Below are 20,878 nucleotides of genomic sequence, written 5' to 3' on the forward strand. Positions count from 1 at the left end.
GTTTCCGTTCTCCAATAAGCTTCCCGATTATTTTATTCGCAAAATGAAATAGAAAAAAAAATTTAATATCGGAATAAATTCTAATAATTTACAGTTTTTTTTTTTTTTTTTTGAAGAGAAAAAGTAGCTTTTAGGTTGTTAATATTTCTAATATGTTTTTAATAAGGAAGAAATTATCTAATTATTTCTCAACCATACTAATGGTTAATTTTTTTTTTTGAAATTTATCTATCATTAATTAACTCTAAGTATAATTCGATATTTCCGTAAAATTTTTAATTATTTTTGAATTATTTTAATTTCTGAATCCACATGTCATCGTTGAATTCTATATTTAATCTATATTATTAATCATGTTTCTTAAGAACCTGATAATTCAAATATCCCAGCAGCTAATAATTATTAGAATTTGAGTTTTTTTGTACGAGAATGAGGAAGGCTTTACTTGTTTCAAATTGTAATGGAATAAATTCTTTCTTGAAACGTTTATATTACCTATGTATATAATTCTTTTTTATATGTAATCTAATTACGTGTGCTTGTTATTTTTATTAAAAATTTTTGTGAAAACTTGAAACACAAAGTATGGTTAATTTTTTTTATCGTGCTCATAAATTTGTGGCATAGTATCGAGCTAATAATTAATTTTTTTAAGAAAGTTAAATTCACACAATTCATCTAACTGGTTTAATTACTATAATATACGATAATATAATGACATATATCATTTTTTAACTGTAGAAAATTAGAATCTTTTCATCTGTGGCAATACTTTTAAAATATGAAGCAAATATTACTTTATCCGTTACAATACGCAATCAAATCCTAAAATTTATTGATATTTGAAAACACACATACACACAATAAAAACTATAAAGGCAAGCAAACGTGTTGCTATTTGAAATTAATACCATATTAACATATGTGCTCAAAATTTGAAAAATTTCTTTTACTCTTTATAAAACTGTAAAAAGTAGTTTTAAAAAAAGTGAAAATCGCATTTAGACGTATCTTAAATAGGAGTTCTGTTATTTTTCAATTATTGTGAAAATTAATTCATCACAGTTAAGCAGAGTTCTCAATATCAGACTTCGTCTTCACACGATTTATAATACAATGTTTGACATAAGCACACTTTTTAATCCGACAAGCAAACTTCCGTTTCAAAATAAATAAATAACTGAGAACTTGTACCGTTAAAAAAGCCGACATTGTTAGCACCATTCTCCTCTTTCACCCACACATTCCAAGTGCTTCATTTGTCTGTTAAGCATGATGTATCGCGTGTGGTGCCGCTATGTTGCTGAAGATGGATTTGCCGCCGCTTTTCCGCTTTGTGATCGTGCCAAATTCTTTCATTTGCGAGCACGCAGATAGTGTTTCACTTTTTAATTTATCAAAAAAGGTAAGAGAAAAATGGTGAAAGATATTTCGGTTCAAGCAGTTTTTAACCATCTGTTTTACATTTTGATATATCATGATAATTTTAGTTTCTATCATTTCTGCTGGAATTCGCTCAAATAAGACAATAAAATTGTATCGCAGAATTGTAGATTGTTAGCTATTTTTTGCTTCTTCATGTATATAGTTTAGAGAAAATATTGTACTCGTCCAAAAATTCGAATTCAAGATTTGGACGAATCTCCAAATTTTAGACCTCTATGCTTTCGAAAAACGCATTTTTGGAAAATGTCCACCTGTCTGTGACAAAGAACTCAAAAACGCTTTGATCTAGATGGATGAAATTTAGTATACAATCGTTCCGTCATATTTGTAGATTTCTATCAAATTTTGAGAAAAATCCAATCAGAAGGAAGTCTCTTTGTCCTTCTGTTTGAACATAGGCTAGCACATTTACTACAAAATCAAGATTATTAGATACATAAAAATCGGTACATATATTAAACATTTATAATGCAGACACTTGCAAGTTTTGAACTAAATCCTTTCAAAAGCATGTAAATGTTTTAACTTAAAAAAGCAATGACTTAAATATATATATATCACATTTAATCTGGAAATTTATGACAACAAGTGTAATTTTGTGTTAAATTTTTGTTCCAGTTGGTTAATAAAAACGCGTCCAAAACTGAAATTCGATTTTCGAGTAGTATTAACCGCATGTCAGAGATTAATCGCCAAGAAAATTGCCAAGAATGGAACGATAGAATCAGTAAAAATACAAAATTCACGCCAGAGGTTAACATTTCGTAACTGTTATGCAACAATGCCATTGCAAAGCGTTGTCTGGGATAACACCTTTATTAGAGTCTGCGAGTATTTCATAAAAAAGAAAGCGTATTTAAAAAAACAACTAGTAATTCTTCTTTGCAAGCTTTTGTAGTTTTTTTTAAATGCCTATTAAAAAATTTTCTTTGTAAGTTCCTTATGAAAATAAAAATCGTAGAATCATTCATCTTAAATAATTAATGGAGGGTGCTGCAATTTGTTGCATTTGTATGTTTTTATTCCAGGATGTAGAACATTTAATAGTTACCTAAAATGATATTAGTTTAGTTTGAGTGTAAGAACGTACATTTTGTAACTCCTTTAAGACAATTTGGGGCAGACCTCCTGTGTTAACGGTTGCCAGATGACGATGTGATACATTCGTCGGCGCTTCCTTATTCGAACTTCCGCATCTCATCACTGAAAGATTATTTGAATTTCTTCAGATCTAGCGTGCATTTATTCGATGTACAAGACGAATATCCCATGGAATCGCGTTTCGATACCTTGACCCTCTGGTAAGAGAGATTCTTCTAAAGGGCCATCGCCATCTGACCATTCATAAGAGGTCTTTCACTTTCAGATTAGAATGTTGGTTAAGTTTTACTCGAAATTAACCTCTTAAGAATAGTTAATAGTTGATTTTAATTTTGAAATTCATAAGTAAGTTAATTATTCAAAAAAAAGTATGGCTACAGTCGTCTGAATGATGACATTATACTTTCAGTAAATAAACTTGTGCCAGTGTTTCAAAAGTTACCTTATTTAGATTTCTTATAGCCAAAGAGATATGAAAACAAAAAAACTTTTGGCATTTTCTTTTCAGTATGTACATTATGTAATTTGATCTAGAATTAATGTTTAACTGAAAATATTGATCGACTTCGTGTAGTAAAAAATATAGAACTTTAAGCATATTTTTTTGCTGGTAGCATACAGGACAATTGTGTTTTCTCTAATGGTATAGAAAAATGGTTATAAAGTTCCTCTGCTTTTTTTTTATGATGAGTTTGCTCGAGGTTGTGATGCAAAGCTTAAATTATGAGTGAAAAAACTAGGCTAATGGAAATTTAAATTAATTTCTACCCGCTTTCATTTTTGCAATAATATTTGTCATCAGGTGAGCCGAAACTAGGTTTATTGAAGCTGTGTAAAAGTGATCATCAACTTTCCCTGTATACTTAAATGAATTTTATCCATAATAAAACTTTACAATTACCGCTAAACTCCTAAACATAAAATACGATATTTAATGAAGGTACCTTCAATGCAGTATAAAGAATCCCACGGCAATAAGTTTATAAATTTTTCACATTAGCGGAGAAGTGAAGCAATCTATAAACTTCGAAAATTAGCCTCTTCAAATGCTAGGTTTTCGTTTTTTGTGTATGAGTGTTCTCAATAACCTGTCAAACTGCTATAGATGTAGATCGATGTTGTTGTTTTTTTCTTCTCTTTTTAAATTGTATAATTAAAGCGTCTTCTTTTTTTGTTCTCTTTCGATATTTGAAAAAAAAAAAAAAGATCTGACACAAGTTTGAAAAGAAAGCAGGACATTGTGTTATTGCTACTGTATAACTGACTGAAACCTCTCGCTATTTTTTTTTTTTTTTATATCGACACCCGTTATTTGATTCTCCATTATTATTATTACTTTCAAATTGGAAATAGGGACAACACTTTTGTGAGGTATCCAGCTGTTGCATTCAAAACTGTGTATTGGTGCTAATGGTTTTAAAAAATGAGTTTTTTTAAAATAAAAAATAACGCAGATTTCCACTGTCACTCTTTAATAGAGAAGTGAAAATGAGCTTTAAAATTGAACGAGTTCATTTTCGTTTGAAATAAGTATTAATTTTGTACTTTCATAACTTTATACTCAAAATTTAATTGGTAATTTATTTATTATTTTACATTTTATTTAGTTTTTGTTTAAACTAATTTTTTTTTCTGTTGTACTCGCTGTTAATACAGTTTGTCCAACAGTCTTAAAATATAATTTTTGTATACTTTTGTGCTCTTTATACGTTTTCTTTAAGTTTCTTTAATTTTTTGAATAAATTTAATAAAATTTAATAATAAATAAAATTAATAAAATTTTGCTCTCATGTCTTTTTTTATATACATAATTTTTTTATCTGGTAATTAATACGTTAACGAAATATAAGTATAATTTCTCAGTAACTTTTGTTTATTCATATGTTTTGTAATGTTATGTTTTTTTTTCGTGTATCCGAAAATAAGTATTAATTTGTTACTTCTGTTATTTATCAATTAAATCATACATGGTTTATAAGACCCATTTAAATGCATGAAGATACTAATGGTTGTTAAATTTTAGACTTTTCAGTAAAATTAACTAAGACTTCCTAGTTGAATAAAAAATAAAGGATTATGATAAGCCTGTTAATTAAATGTTCAAAGTTATAATATTACGAAAATTGCAGAGAAAAATAAATCGGATGTGAATATTATGTTGATGAAAAGTTAATTTTATAATTTGATGAAATTATTAGCAATAATTTGTATGCAGATATTTGTAGATTTTCGAGTTCAAAAATAGATTTTTCAAAAAATATTCTAAAATATTTTCATTAAGTTGCATGTTTTTTATTGAACGCTATAATTTAGCATAGTAAAACTTATTTATTCAGTATATATTGTGTGTGTTATTCTATCCTACACCTTTAGATTACTTTCTACTGCTGAATTTACAATTCTCATCTCATTTGCCTATAAGAACCCTTTTGCACCCGTGTGACGTGTCGACAGCTTACACCTGTCTTTTACTTAAAACCGGTTTGAGCGCGCTAACCACTTCCTACATAATTTCTCTAATAAAGAGGAAAAACTATCGCTCACTGTTTAAACTTGAAAACTAATTCTATGTTGAACTTGAAACCTACATTTTAATATTCCTTTTTTACTTTACCATGCGAAATATGGTGATGGATGTGGAACAGGTGGTCTTTTGAATATGAATATGGTTTTTGTTTTTGGTGTATTTCGTTACCTGCTCTTTACTTACGAACATAGCTTAGAGATTTCGATTTCATTTTAAAGTAGATGCACTTGAGGAAATAACAATTAAACACAGACAGCAAACAATGTCATGATTCAAGTTGGTTATCAATGCTTTTATTTATCTAAGTCTGACCCCTCTACAGTCAATAGCTATTTTACGTTTTGAGTGTAAAAATGGTTATTTATGGATTTAACACACCTTGAAAAAAATACGCACGTTATATATTATAAGTCGTACAATTTACTTTGTAATTTAAATTTTTTTAAAAAATATTGTTGTTTTTTTTTCATGTAAATTCTTTTTACCACCTCCATCTGAAATTTTAGATTCCGCTTGAAACGCAAAGATAAGAAGAAAAAAAAAATCAGAATTTTTTTTAATCAAATTTTATTTGCGAGTTTTATACTAATATATAAAAGTAAAATAAAGTTTTCTTTGTAAACGCAAAAAAGCTTTTTTAAACTTCAGAGTTTCACCTTTTTCTCATAATGTCTCATCATGATTTTTTAAAAGCATAATATTAATATTTGTTTACAATCTATTTGAAAAAGATAATTTTGGCTTTTATCTCCCTGCAAATGTTGTGAAGAATTGAGTAGAATGAAACCAAAATATTCAAGTAAAATGCCTAAAATGTAAATGTTTCTATTTTTTTAAAACATTAAATTGTAAGTGGTAAATTCCTGATTATCTGCAAAAATGTGATACACGGCATCCATGGATAATCCGGAAAATGATCTAAGCAGGAAAATACTTTTGAACAATTTTTGTTTTCGGTAGGTGAGCTTACACATGCAATTATGATGAATAAATTTATATACTTTCTAGTATATTGGTTTTCAGTTTCACACATATACATTTTTTGTATATATATATATATTATTCTTTTGTATATTTGTATTTTTGTATATTTTTTGCGCGAAACTGTTAATTGGGTAATCCATGTGCTACTAATTGATTTTTTTTATGGATTGTATGTTAAAAAATAAATATTTCGATGCCTTTGATCTTAATCTGAAACATTTGCTTAATATTTTGAAGGAAAAAAAAAAAGGCAAATTAAAGAACTGAAAATTTCAATTTGTTGCTACTCAGATTTTATTATTTACTAGTTGTTGAAAAAACACACACACATTTACTCCTTTGTTTATCTAAACGCCAAAATTTTGTTTCGTATAATTCTAAATTTTCAATAAGGATTAAAATTATAATAATTTAAATGCTTTATAGTTATTTTAACTACTTGCTAACTTCGTTTTTAGTGCTATTTAAATTCTTACGTTAGAATTCGTTAGACATTAAGAAATAAAGATGTTTTCTTTTATATACACAAATATATGAAAGAAAAATTAAAATTAAATTTTTAAATTGTTTCCGAAAGCTTCTTACGTTTCATTTCGGCTTCCGACCTCATCTTCTATACTCCAAATAAAAAGGATTGGATGGATATATATATATATATATAATATATATATATATATATATATATATATATATATATATATATATATATATATATATATATATATATATATATATATATATATATATATATAATAGTTTTTTATCAAGCTGTGCAACTTCCTACGTTGCTGCAGGTTCATATTTTTTAAAAATCTTTAATGCATTATTATGTATGATGTACGAGTGATACGATTCTATTACGAAAATACAACAGAAGGACTATACTATACGAAGATATCTATGTTATTCCTTTGAGTTTGTAACAATCAGATGTCATGTTTCGTTCATAATGTTATCATTAAATTCAAATAAATTATTATAGTATTGTAATGTCTTTGTTTCGAAATTAATTTTGTTTCGTTGCCATAAATATTCGTTAAGTAAAAAATTACCAACAGACATTATCGTCTATAACGAACTGGATGTATTTCAAATGATTAGTTAAGATTTTTCTTTTCTTTTTTTACTTTTAATATTTTTATCTCGAGTTTTTATTCTTTATATTTACGCTTCAAATTTATATGCTATTATTTTTAGAACAAATCTTTTTGAAATCTTCCAGGTACTGATTATTTTTATTTAATAAGATTAAGAACAATGAAAAAACGAGACTAGTTAGTTCTCTTTAGCAGTCATTCGAAACAAATACAGATCGTTTTGATATACATTAGCCTAGAAAATAACCATTTTATGAAAGTCGTATTTCTTGTTAGAGCCTAGCTTTTTATTTACTTTTTTCATGCCAAGTTTCTGATGCCTTCTCTTAAACAGATGATTAAGAATTATCATCGTACCCCTCGTTAAATACCCTCAGTTACGTGGCTGAATTATATATACTTACTAGACCCAGTTTACTTCCGTTTTAAAAACTCATGACAGCATCGCATTGAATTGGTGTATTAGGAATAAGAAATTTATTGCTTACGACTTTGACCACCGAGTTTACTTCCCGTTTTCCTGACCGTTTTTATCGCCGAAACTGATACTACAATACGACTGCCTGACATCTTTGCGTGTTGGCGTATTACAGGCGAGCACGCATTCCTTTGATGTCAACGTACTTGCCACCGGTCTTGTCTTCAAGTCGAGGTAGAAACAACAGCACCCAAAGCTGCTTGCAGCGATTCATCTTTTGATTTCCCATCGCTAAACAATGAATACTTTCCTCAATTAATGCCACTATTCCTCTGCTTGTGGTTGTTTTGTCTCAGTTAACACGCTGTTAAGCAGTAGTCTGTTTATGACTTTCCTTTCTGCTAATGAGTTCGATTATTGGAGATAGCCATCTGATTGGTTGGTCTACGATACATATGGCTCAAACCAGCGACTTGATCCGAGGTCTAGACAAAAAAAGAAACTTGCCTATTTGAGATGTGCTTGGAATATGTGATATGAATAGTCAAGGAAGATATCTTTTTTTTTGTAATTTTAAGATGGAAAATTAAAATATATGCAAAATTTCTGAATCTAAAGCTTGATGACGATGAAACGTGGAGGCTACGTACCCAAAAGTTTTATGCAAAGTTAATGCAAATCTTTATATTGTGCTTTAAAATAATATATGCTAAGTGTGTATTTGAATTAGTAATATTTTTTTAATCTTTGTGCTGAAAATAATATGCTTTTTATTTTTATTTTTGGTCACGTTTTATAAGAATCTATTAACTTTTAAAAGCCGACGTTATTTCTCTAATTTTTTGTTTTGCAAATGTCAAAAGCTCTTGCCTAAGTTCGCGCTTACTTGCTTTATTAACAATCCAGGTTAATTCATGTAAACAAGAGAGCTCTTTATTATGTTCATTGTCTCTGAAAGAAGATTTATATTAAAAGCAACAGGTTAGTGGTGATTTACAGCATGTCATACTTGCTCCACATTAATAATAGAAGTTTCCGGGAAGAATTTTTTGAATTTCATAGTATAATCACAATCACATTAAAGAATTTAATTGCTTTTCTTAAATATAACAAAGAAGTCTATGTAATAAAAATTCCTTACACATTTTTTAAATTGCTTTACAAATTTTTTATCCACAATTCTGAACATGACTGGTTAACTTTAGAGGTTAGACGGGCATGTTTGCTGCAGTTTAATGTGCGGCTTTTATTTCACACTTCCTTGGAAGGGTAACAAAGATGTTTAATTAGCTAAGTCGTTTCAGAACTGGTTCAAGTTGATTTGATTACTAATGAAGTAAGCCTTGTGGTATACACGTGTACTTTGAAAAGCAGTTCGTGTCATACCCGAGGCTCCTTGGCGCATTTTTTGCTGTCAAGGGGAGAAAAATGTGAAATCCGGGCTCTTTCTCTTTCTTTTTTCCTCCATACCGAATATAAATTAATTTTTCTTTGATTTCTTAACCTTTCTGTCACAGGTGACATTCTAGAATTGCCAGAGAATTCGAAAAAGAATAAAAACATATACTTTTCGTCATCTTTCGTCATGATTCACTCATCTGAGCATGCTTTCCTTTTATTATATATCCTTAAATTGTTACCGTTTTATTCCTTTTAATTCCATAATTCACTTATTTTAATCAATGATTATTTAATAATCAATAATTTATTTTATTGCAGTTTTTCTTGTGATAAAATCTTTTATTCTTTTAAAAATATTTGAGATTTCTCTCTATATATATATCCTATACTATATTTTCCCTATATATAGTAAAGTGTAATTTACGTGTCCGAAAGGAAGAGACTTTTTGAATGAACTTCAATTCCGAAGGCATAATTTTTAAACAGAAACAAAGGCGCGATTCATACATTCGCATTAGAAGATAAGAACGAGTTTTTTTCCCTTTAGTGGTTTTCTTACCAGATTCTGATAGGGATTTTTTTAATACGTGTTGACTTAGGCAAGGGAATCTTGGGTATTTTTGGAAAAGATGTGTAAACGTTTAGGATTTTTTATCCCTTGGCTCACTTCGTGGAAACCAGCAGAGTCAGCAACTTTTTAAGTGTGTGTTAGAAATAAAAAAAGTGGGATTTGAATCAGGAAATAAGAGAACATTTTAGAAGGAAGTTTACATAGGGTGATTTAAGATTAGTAATTAGAAAAGTAACTAGGGTCTAAACTAAATTAAGAGATTAAATTAAGATTATATATATATTCTAATACTATGTCAGTTTCTATGAATTATATCATTGGCTTTCTCGTCATTATGATATTTTATTATATGAATGTTTTATCTTTGAAAGCTAAAATATTTCATTTTGCTATAATTTTCATTTTCTATAAATAATATGCTATAATTTTCATTTTGCTATAAATTTGTTAAATACTTTAAGAAAGTTTGCTTCTTATTTATATTTTTAAAAGCGAGTTCTCTTATCATTAATTATGCAATTTAAAAAGAAAATTAATTAATTATGCAATTTTAAATTTTTTTAAAATTAGTATATAAATAGTTTATTACGAATTTTAAAATAAATAATTGTTATCTGAATTACTTATGTTTTATATTTGCAAATAAATATCAAATGTCTAAAATAACAATCATTGTTATACGCTGTAACTCGTGATATCTATTATTATTTACAAATCAAATTGTGATTATTTTAAAAATATTTATCCTTCCAAAATATTTCGATAATATATTTGTTTTTCTTTTATTTTTTTGAAATCACTATTTTCATATATTTATTTTTATATTTTACACCTGAACTGAATTTTCTAGATTGCTCAGTGAAACTATATTTTTAGCAATGTTATATAAACTATTTTATCAGACAATTGTCTAACTAAATTGTTTACATTTTTTTTTTTTTTTGCTTAGCGTTGTTTAAACTAATTATTTATGTAATTAAACGAACTTTTTTATAATTTAAAGAATTACAAATCGTTTCTATTATAATTTAAAGAATTACAAATCGTTTCTATTCTTATTAGATTAAAAAATGAGACCAAGTAATTTATAGAATTTTGATTTTATATGTATTTATAGATTTTATTGTTTCAAACAAGATACAAACATATTTATTTTTTGTCATTCAACATATTTTCATGTTAATATAACTTTTCTTTTTTTAAAATTTCAGGTTCAAAGCGTTCAGATCACACAATTCTGGCCAACTGTCGTCAAGTGCGAACAAATTTACGTGAGTATTTTTTGACTGATTCGTCAATATTTCGCTTTTATATATTTTTACAAGATACAAATTAAAGGAGTCCCCTCCCCTTGTTAAAACAATTTTTATAGATACGAAACGGTTCTACTTTTGAAGTAAAACAATATTTTAGAAACCTTTTTATTTGGCTGCTATATTATCATATAGCTCATAGTTAATATTCAATAATAAATATACCCATCGATATAGAGTTATATGATTAATTTTTGTTCCATTACTTGTATTTTTACTAAGACTTGTCATTTTCAACTTATGTAAAAGAAAATTAATTTGATCTTTTTGGTTTTTCGAGAATATATTTGTTCTTTTACTTGAAATTGCGCAGTTGTCATATATTCATCTTAATATTTTACACTTGGACCGAATTTTCTTAAAATAATTTGAACGCCGATGCTCGTTTTTCCTGCACAACAATTACTTAGAGCAATGTGAAATTTCTTTCAAGAAAACAAATAACTGGAAACATTTTCTTTCAACAAATCAAACTATATCACGAATTAGAATGCGCTAATTGTTTTAGTATGTTTTAAATCTGAAAGCATTATATTTTCACAACTTCATTACGAATGAATCATTTGCTTATTGTGAAAATAAAGAAATATAATTTATTTATTTGAATTAGGTATATAATATGTAAAGATACTAATGTGTTAATATGATATATTGGTGTGGGAGAAGTGGGGGAGAGAAAAGCAAAACATTACCAGTTGTCTTTTTAAATTTTCTAAAAAAAATTTTAACAAAATATTGCTGGATATAATATTTTTTTTTATTTTTTAAAAAGCGTGTTAATTTTGGAATTTTCCTCCAGGTTTTTAATTATTCTTTTAATTTTATTTTAACCAGAGACTGGTTATATTTCATTTAAGTTTTTGAACCAACTTGACCATTTAAAAAAAAAGCAATAATTTCTGTAAACCCAAATAAAAAAAAATCAATAATTCTATTTTGTAATTAAAATGTTCCATTATTAAACATTTAAATTACCTTTTGAAAACTTAAGCTGTTCATGATTATTATTTAAACAGTGGCAATTTCTGTTAAAATCACTTGTTTGCAAACCTCTTTTGGCATTTCATATCATTGAAATATTTCAACTTGGTAAAGAATTAATTAATTCCATGAACGTCTTTTACGAAAGCCTTTAGTCGGATTCATCTTAACATTTTCTAAACCATCAATGTTCTATATTTGTATGCATTTCAAGTCATCGTGACATATGTTCAATGCTTCCCTTTTTTCCAAACCCACCTGGCAAAGAGGTCAAATCATAGTTACCTGATAGAGGTCACAGGTCAAGTACCGCCCACCCACCAGTTCAGTGTCTTCACTTGGCTCATTCTGCATGAGTTTAGGAGGCGTGGCACCTGATCTACCTACGGCAGACTCCTCATTTAGAAAAGTCTTCCCACGAACAGTGTTTCGTTTTCAGTGGCATTCCACTCATCCCTACACCTGTTTGATCCTATAAAAATAGGATCTCCCCTTTTTTTTGTGTGCCGAGGTTGCTTTATTTAGGCTACTTTGATCGAAACAATGGAGAAATGAGAGCGCGTCTAATTTGCTGTGGCCATTTGTTTTAAACAATTAGTCTGATAGATTGCTATCTATCGCACCGTGGTGTTCAATCAGTGAAAAAAGTGATCGGAATAGGAAACCTTCTAATGGGTGGAGGGAGAGCATGGCGTAATCCGTATTTTTTTTTTTCCCCGCTGCATTTGTATTACATTTTAGGTCGAGTATTTCACCTTGTGTTGGTTCTCTGATGCTTTCTGGGTGCTGAAAGTCAGAGGAATTTGGAATGTCCTTTGCTTGAAACCGGTAACATTATGCGACTGTAACATTAAAGAGACTTAAAAAAAACGTCTATTATATTAAAATTTTTAGACTTTTTTTCGTCTGTTTCAGAAATGTATCATTTGATATTTAAATAATCATGTTGATCTTTTAAAAATATACTCAGTAGAATAAATTAAATTTACGTAATTTTACACTGAGCAAGCTTCAAACTGTAATCTCTATTGCAGAGTAGAGTTATAGTTACACTTAAGTGCTGTAATTAATTTTGGCCATTGCAGGTTCAAAAATTGGGAAAACGTGTGGCCATCTGCAAAGTTTAAACGCATATTAATTTATAATTTCGCTTTTCTGTTATTGTTAATCCTCTTCAAATTAATTATTATGATTAGTGCGTAGCAACTCTGCTGTGAATATTGAAATATTGTGCTATTGAAGGCACATGACTTCGTTCTGGGTTACTTATTTATTTTTAAAACGCGGTAAAATACTCAAATTTGCAAATTTTTGTATAAAGAAGATTGAAAAAGCACCTATGAGTTAAAAAGCTATTTTTAATAACAAAAAAAGTGGGTATTTTTGCTTGAAAAAGGTATAAATAGCAAAAACCTTCTAGTTAAAAAGTTTCTTGATGATTTATTCAAAAACTTGTAGATAGCTTATATATATATATATATATATATATATATATATATATATATATATATATATATATATATATATATTGTACTATGTTATTATATATCAAAAAATATAGTAAAAATATATTACTTTCTTTTTTTTTTAAAAAAAAGTCTGTTTTAGTCACATATTCAGTATATATATTAAATATATATCTACTGAAATAAACAAACAGCTGTATTTTTATCCAGTCTTCATATATATTAAGTTTCGACTGATAAGTAACATAAACTTTAACATTTTTTTTCTTTTGGTTTGTGAAGCATTAAAACAACTGTAGAATATTTTAAGTGTACAGATTGCTTATTCTATTGTTCGGGAACTGCAGGACATATCGAGAAATTGTTACATTAAAGAAGAGAAAAAAAACAACAAACGTTTGATTTATAAGTTTTTCCTCAAAGAAATTCTATCAAATTTTGAATCTGAGAAAATAGTATTTAAAGAAGTAAAATAACATTAAAACGCGTATTATGGATATATAAAAATTAATGTAACTTCTCAAAAAAGGAACAAAAAGGCAAAATTCAAATGGCTTTATGAAGTAGACTGTTCAAGAATTAAAAATATCTAATTTTATTAAAAAAAATGGTATTTTCGAAAAAAAAAATACCTTGTTTACCTAAATTAAAAGGCGTAATTGTGAATTTTTGTAACACTTTTTAATGGTTTGTAAATATTTTAGAAAAATTGTCTTGGGATTTAAAATAAATAAAAATTTGTCTGTTATTTATTTTTTTATTTAAAAAAAGTCGTTTGATAACTAACTTCAAAATAGGCGTCAAATAAAAATTCAGTAAAATAAACCTACCTATGTCGTTTAATATATAATAAATATATTATAGGATAAAATTAATCCATTCGCTTTTTAAAAGATTGAATCCATTTACTTCAAAATTTATGTGTCCTATTTATTGAAAGATTTTCAAAAAGCTGATTTATTTAAGTTGAAATTTTCACTGAGCTTCTTAAATTATGATAATACTAATACATACAAGCTTTAATCATATAATTTTATATAATTTCTTTTGTTGAGGCATTTCTATCTGTTTTGTTTACGTTTCAGTGTTTTTCAGAATTTACTTTCATTTAAAAATAAACAAATCGTTGCTATTTTCATCACAAAACACTTAAATTTTAAGTGGCAATGCACATCTCTGGGACCATTTCCTTATTTGCTTCCCCAAGTAATGAGATATTCGTGTATCAACCCGCACGGCGCATCGATATCATCAAATGCAACTATCGTGGAATTGCTTGTGTTTAATGCTAATTCAAATTTCCCATTCTCAGACGCCTTACTACCTTCTGTTTGTAATGCAGAGGATTACATTTAAATTACAACTTAACTTCTAGGCATTACATCTAGAAGCACTACTAGCAAACTGTCCGGATTGAGCGGCTACGTTTGATTGTGAAACGGGGAAATAAATGTATCCGGAGGTATCTTAAGATTACCCACTTAGAATTTGAATTTAAAATGAGTTGGTGGGATATTGAAGTTTTACTCCAGTGAGTGATTAAAGAATATTCTGTCTTTCGAGATTCTCAAATGCTTTTTCCCAATAATATTTATTATACATTGAAAGACATAGGTTTGTTTATTTTACTGAATTTTATTTAATACATATTTTGAAGTTAATTGCCAAACGACTTTTTAAATTAAAAAATAAATAACAGTTAATTTTTTTTGTTTATTTGTAGTTATTGGATTAATTTAAGCTAAAATATTTATTTAAATAAAAAATTAAAATAATTTTTTTAATGTTATTATTATATTATTAATATCAAATTATTACAATATTAATATAGTATTAATTATTGATAAATTAATAATTTATCCGATATAAATTATTACAATTATCAAATAATTTATATTGGATTATTATATAATTAATGAATAAATTTATATTGAAACATGGAAAAAAGATGGTATTTATTTTTATTGAAACTTTGTGCAGAATTAATCAACAAATGCAGCAAGTAATATATTTTTGTTGAAAGTGCAAAGCGGATGCAGAAGAAAAACTTATTTTTCATAAAAACTTTTATGGGGATAAAAAATTTAAAGATTGTACATCAGCATTTTTCAATATATCCTTTAATGTTATATTTAATATATATAAAATAATTTATTATTTAAATAACTTGCATTCAATTTATTTAAATTTTCAAATCTCATAATGAGTTAATGCACTATTGGGATTTGAAAATTATATAAATAATGAATTCTTATTAATGGATTACAGAAAAACCCATTATGCTACGTATTATATTTTCTTTTATTAAAAAGTAAAGAACAACAGATAAAGAAAATATATGTTTTAAAAATTTTGATTTTTTTTTAAGCCGTGAATAATTTTTTTGCTGTTTTCAAAATTTTATAAATATTAATTTATGTAAGGAAAAAATCTGATTGAAATAATTTTGTTGTTCTTTTTAAATGCCAAATTAATAAACTCTTCCAATTCATTAATTAATTTGAGTTTCGGTGTTTACAATTTAGATTATCGATACCCGGATTAGTTACATATCAAAATATAAGCACTCAACTATAATAATATAAACTGAGTAGAAATAAATAAACAGACCATGTTCAAATAATTGTATGACTGCATTCAAAAGAGAGAGAGAGAGAAAATCGTTACATTAAAAAATACATTTGTTGAATTTATCGGTTGGTCTATATTTCAGCAATAATCAGATTGGAGGTTAAAGACCTCCCAGAATAACGTGTTGCCCTCAAAACTGCATCCCAAATCCATTCTGAACAGAACACATACTCATTTAAATAAATTCTAAACATTTAGAATGGAATTAGTTTAAATGTGGACAGTCAAAATCAATCGAATTTTGAAGAAATCAAGCTGAACTTTTTTATCAGTTAGTTATTCATTGAAAAACTACTTTTACAACCTTCACTCCGTTATTTAACACTCATTTCCCCTGCACTGTTACTTTAAAAACCTTGTAAAAAAATTAAAATTTAAAAAAAAAGTACTGCCTCACGTCATATACTTTCCTCTCTTAACATCTCTACTGTAAAACGCCATTTTGGGAGTCAAATGGTAATCATTCCGCACGAATTGATGCATGACAAACGAAGAGTGGAGAAACTGTGCGAGGCACAAAATTAACCTCTGCTGCAATAGTCACTGTTGTGTTTGTACTTGTGGCGGCGCGTGCTATGGAATAGGTGGAGATAGACCACTCAGATGATGAGGCCTTCCGCTCCAAATGACGTAATGAGGTGCAGACCGGAATCCCAACCATGTGTAAAAGTGGTTTTCCTCCCACTAAACTTTTTTTATTTGTACCTGCCGCCTATGCTTTGATGGAGTCAGGTTTTGGGTGATGATTGGGTTGGCGTCCGTGCGGACGTTCAGAGCATAATTTTTCGATTTTTGTTGAAGAGGGAAGCCGTCGATTATTACAGCTAAACGATTCTCAGGAAAGAAAGATGACCTTTGTAGTTCAATAGTAGATAATGGTGGGGAAAGGAATGGCAACGAAAATTGTATTGATTTTCAATTCCAATGATTCGATCAGCACATTTATTATTATTTTTTTATTGACACGTGCAAGCATATTCAGCCATCTGTTTGTTTGATAAAAGTAAGGCGTGATTGTTATAAAGTTTTTTTTTTTTTAATAAGTCGTTGAGGACATGTTGATAAATTGTTACCATTTGTTTAATATGCTAATGGAAATAAAGTATGCTGTTCGGTTTATAATATTTTGCAAAATGAAACATTTGTATTTCATTAACTTACTCAACAACTACTTTAAACTAGTTCTTAATATATGTAATTATTTTTACATCACTTTTTAAGTAGTTTGTGAAATATATCATGTTTTATGGCAGTTATTAATTTCTTGAAACATGACATTTTGTTTTTAGTGTATATTATCCAAATTTGAAGATTTTCAGACCCATGTCATTTTATTGTTCATTTTCTTTAATTTTAAAACTTTTCAATCTGACAAAACTTTAAAGCAGATAATTTTTAAATTCAGAAAAATGAAGATTTAACATAATTTTGAATTGTTTGTTGGATATGTTATGAAAAAGATTTTCTTTAAAAGTTTATAATGGTTTCGAAATTTCAAAACATTGTTGTCATTCCAATAATAATATTAAAAAAATTATTTATCATTATTTATAATAGGTGAGGTCTTTCAAAAATTGATAAATGTTTCTTATCAATATTTATTTCCTAAAATTTCTTTTATAAATATTTTTTATGTAATTTCAGAATTTATCAAAAATTTTAAAAGTACATAAAGTTTTTTAAGAATTTCCTTTTAAACAGTATAATCTATAATCCAAATCAATCGAAAATTAATTTTTTCCACTGTTCTACATTATGTTTTCGATTTGAACTTTTCTATTTCATAAATTGAGATGATATTTTAATTTGCTTTTTAATAAGCTTTTTTTAATCTGAATAGGAGCAATTACATGGTCGCCAAATTTAAATAAAACAGATTGCAAGATTTTCTTTTTTATATGCCTTCTGGCCCTAGACGCAAAACTTTCGCTTTATTCATTTTAATGGCAGTTTAGAACTAAAAAAAATCCTTGAGATAGTTCAAAGAAAATTCAAAATATAAAGATGTTTCCACAAAAAAAAAAAAAAAAAAAAAAAAAAAAAAAACCGCTTTATTTATTTTCTTAAAAGGATTTTTCAAAAGTGAAATTAAGTCATTATGCAGAATTTAAAATTTTTCCTTACTTGTTTTCAAACATTTTACTTCGCTAATAGCACAATAAAAATCCTGGTCTGTTTCCTCTATTCTAATGAAATATAATGCAGAAGCATAGGAAACAAAGCGCATTTAATCGTATTTCTATTTGGAATTTAAAAGATTTTACTGTACAAATATCATTTACAAAACTTTTTGAATTACAAACAAAGATATCATTTTAAAAAAGATCACTTCCTCGAGAAATTTGCTTTACAAATAATAAAAGGTGATATGAATTATTATTTTTTTATTTAAAATCGTTTGCATTCCTGCTGAATTTCCGCAAATGCTTTTAATCTATTCGCATTCAAATAGCTTTTAAAAATATATTTAGAAAACTTTTTTTTTTCTCTTCCGTGATTGAATTTGAACCATTCTCTCGTTTTTAAACAACATCGCAGCTTCATTCTCACAAGTTATTGACCTTTTTGCTTGCTTTAAAACCAGAAAAATAAGTTTTTGCTCAGTAAAATACGAGAGGAGCATCTTCATAAACCAGAACTATCGGAACAAATGTGATTTCATGGGCAGGTGGGTTTGACGGGAAAAAAATAAAATAAAAAAATGGGAACGAAGCCAGAGTGAAACATTTCTATTCACTTAACTACAAAAATTCACGAGACTTTCGCCTTTTCTTTTTTTTTCTTTTCCCCTAGCCACGTTTTCTCTAGTTTCTACGATTCTTTTAAAAATAACTCAGATAAAAATAATTTCTCTTGTCAAACAAAATCTTCAAGTTTCTTTAGAAAAATACTCAAACGTGAAAACTCAATTGACTTCACTTTCTATTTCTTTGACATTTCAATTGAACCAGTAACATATCAATGAAAAAAGGAAAAGTGTATGCGCTTGTGGTCACGCAAGACTATGTTCCTATCGCTCAAACCATTGACCAACGTCCATCAACCTTTTATGCTCACACAATGATCGGCCATCGCGTGCAATTACTTTTTTACATGTCTAGTAAAAAAGATTGATATGAGTGAAATGTTTTTATTTTTTTCCCATATACTACTGATATAACAAATGACCTTGAATAAAATTCCCTTCAATAGAAATGAGAATTGTTATATTTTTTAATATAATTACTTAGGTTATTATTTTAAAAGTTAACAGAGATTGGTGTTAGTAATTTAATCAAACTTATGTATATATGGTATATGTTTACAGTAATGAAACTCATTTTTATATTTTTATTGTAGCTATTTTTTTAATTGTCTGAATTTTTAAAAACATTAAAGCATATTTTTTTTTATGTCAGTAAGTGTTCTTTTTTATTTTAAATTATTTGCTTTTATTTTTAAAAATTGGAACATGCTTTTATTCTTAAATAAAACAAGATACTTTTGTGAAAGTTAAGATGCGTGGATTTTGCGAAACCATCGCGTAATAAATAATATTCAAGAAAATATTAAATAAAAATAGCAGGAAATAGCTAGGTTAGGAAAATAAATTTAGAATTTTAAAAATTAGATATATTTTTTGTTATGAAATATTTAAAATATGCTTGAAATCCTTCGCTCGTCATGTTTAAGTGAATTCAGTTCAATTAGATTAACGTTTTGATTTAAAGTTACAAGAGGTATATTTTGAAATGAACCTCATAAATTAAAACCTCGATCGAAAGAATCTGATAAATTACATATTCAATAATATGTATTAAAAAAACGCGAATTCGTTGAAATTTTCTTGGATTTCATAATGTACTTTTTTATATTATTAATGAATTCAAAATGTATTTAAAAACTGCGGTTATATGAATTGATTTTAATTGCTGTTTTGAATTCTTCAGATATGGTATGTTTTTAACATGAAAAGAATGCATCAATTGTTTGAAATTTTTATTCATTCAATATTGTTGCAATTCGATTAATGTAAAGATTTATTATTTATATTTGCATTAAAAAGTATGTTGTGCATAAGAAAATGCCTTTAATACTGATTACCATTGATGAGCTTTAAGCTTGCTTTTGTTGTTTTAAAATAGTTATCTGCTTCTAAGCTTTTCAGATATTGAAAATAATGTAGCTAAATAGCATTCATTAATATCAAAATAAAGTGATTTCCACATATATCCCTCTCTTTTACCCCGAAAAATAGCTGGTATTTTTATTTTAATTTTATTTATATACATATATGAAAAAAAAATGCCAATATGCCAGTAAAAAAGCCTTCATTTCTAAAATTCTTATTCGGTAACATCACGGGGGGGGGTAAGTTTTAGATATCTCTACACATGTTTACAAATGCGCTGGGAATGAAATTGCCTGGATATAAATAATGTGCTGCAAGAGCATTCAAGGAACAAAATTTTGATTTTATAACGCGATGATGTCTGGAACGTACACGGACAGACATAATGCACCATTTTAAATTCGTGATGCTGTTGCATATGGCTCGGAAATATCCAAAAATACCTCTGAAGAAAAAGAAGAAATAAATATGACAAGAACAGGCATAATCCGCTTTCTTCTAAAAATGTAAAATGCAGATATGCGAAAAGGTTGAAAAGAGCTATCGTTTTCTAAAATGATCCTCTTTTCTTAGTTTTTTCTTTTTAAATTTTACATAAAGAGTGACGGCCTTACATTAAGTGGGTTATCAGAATCTCAACTGCGGGTAGCAATTTGGTGTTAGCAAAGGTCGCGAAGAGATTCGACCCACCAGAAATTTCACCTTCGTAGATCAAATCAGTTCGCGCACAACGATTGGTGTGGATTCTTGACATAATTCAAAATACTCATTTTTATCACGTATAAGGTAAAAGTGTGTATTATTCAGGTGTCAGATGTCGAGTCTTAAACT

General features: G+C 27.5%; 1 protein-coding gene across 2 annotated transcripts in view; it reads left to right on the top strand.

Moving 5' to 3' along the window:
• LOC129961612 (pleckstrin homology domain-containing family G member 4B-like) overlaps nt 1-20,878 on the top strand; it is a 544,990-nt gene that overhangs the window by 305,987 nt on the left and 218,125 nt on the right. For both annotated transcript variants that reach the window (XM_056075118.1, XM_056075119.1), the window contains one exon: nt 10,757-10,816. In XM_056075118.1, the coding sequence (XP_055931093.1) occupies nt 10,757-10,816 (60 nt within the window). The remainder of the gene's footprint in view (nt 1-10,756; nt 10,817-20,878) is intronic.

The sequence above is a fragment of the Argiope bruennichi genome, chromosome 2, assembly GCF_947563725.1.
Source record: "Argiope bruennichi chromosome 2, qqArgBrue1.1, whole genome shotgun sequence".
In the NCBI taxonomy this organism is placed as follows: domain Eukaryota; kingdom Metazoa; phylum Arthropoda; class Arachnida; order Araneae; family Araneidae; genus Argiope; species Argiope bruennichi.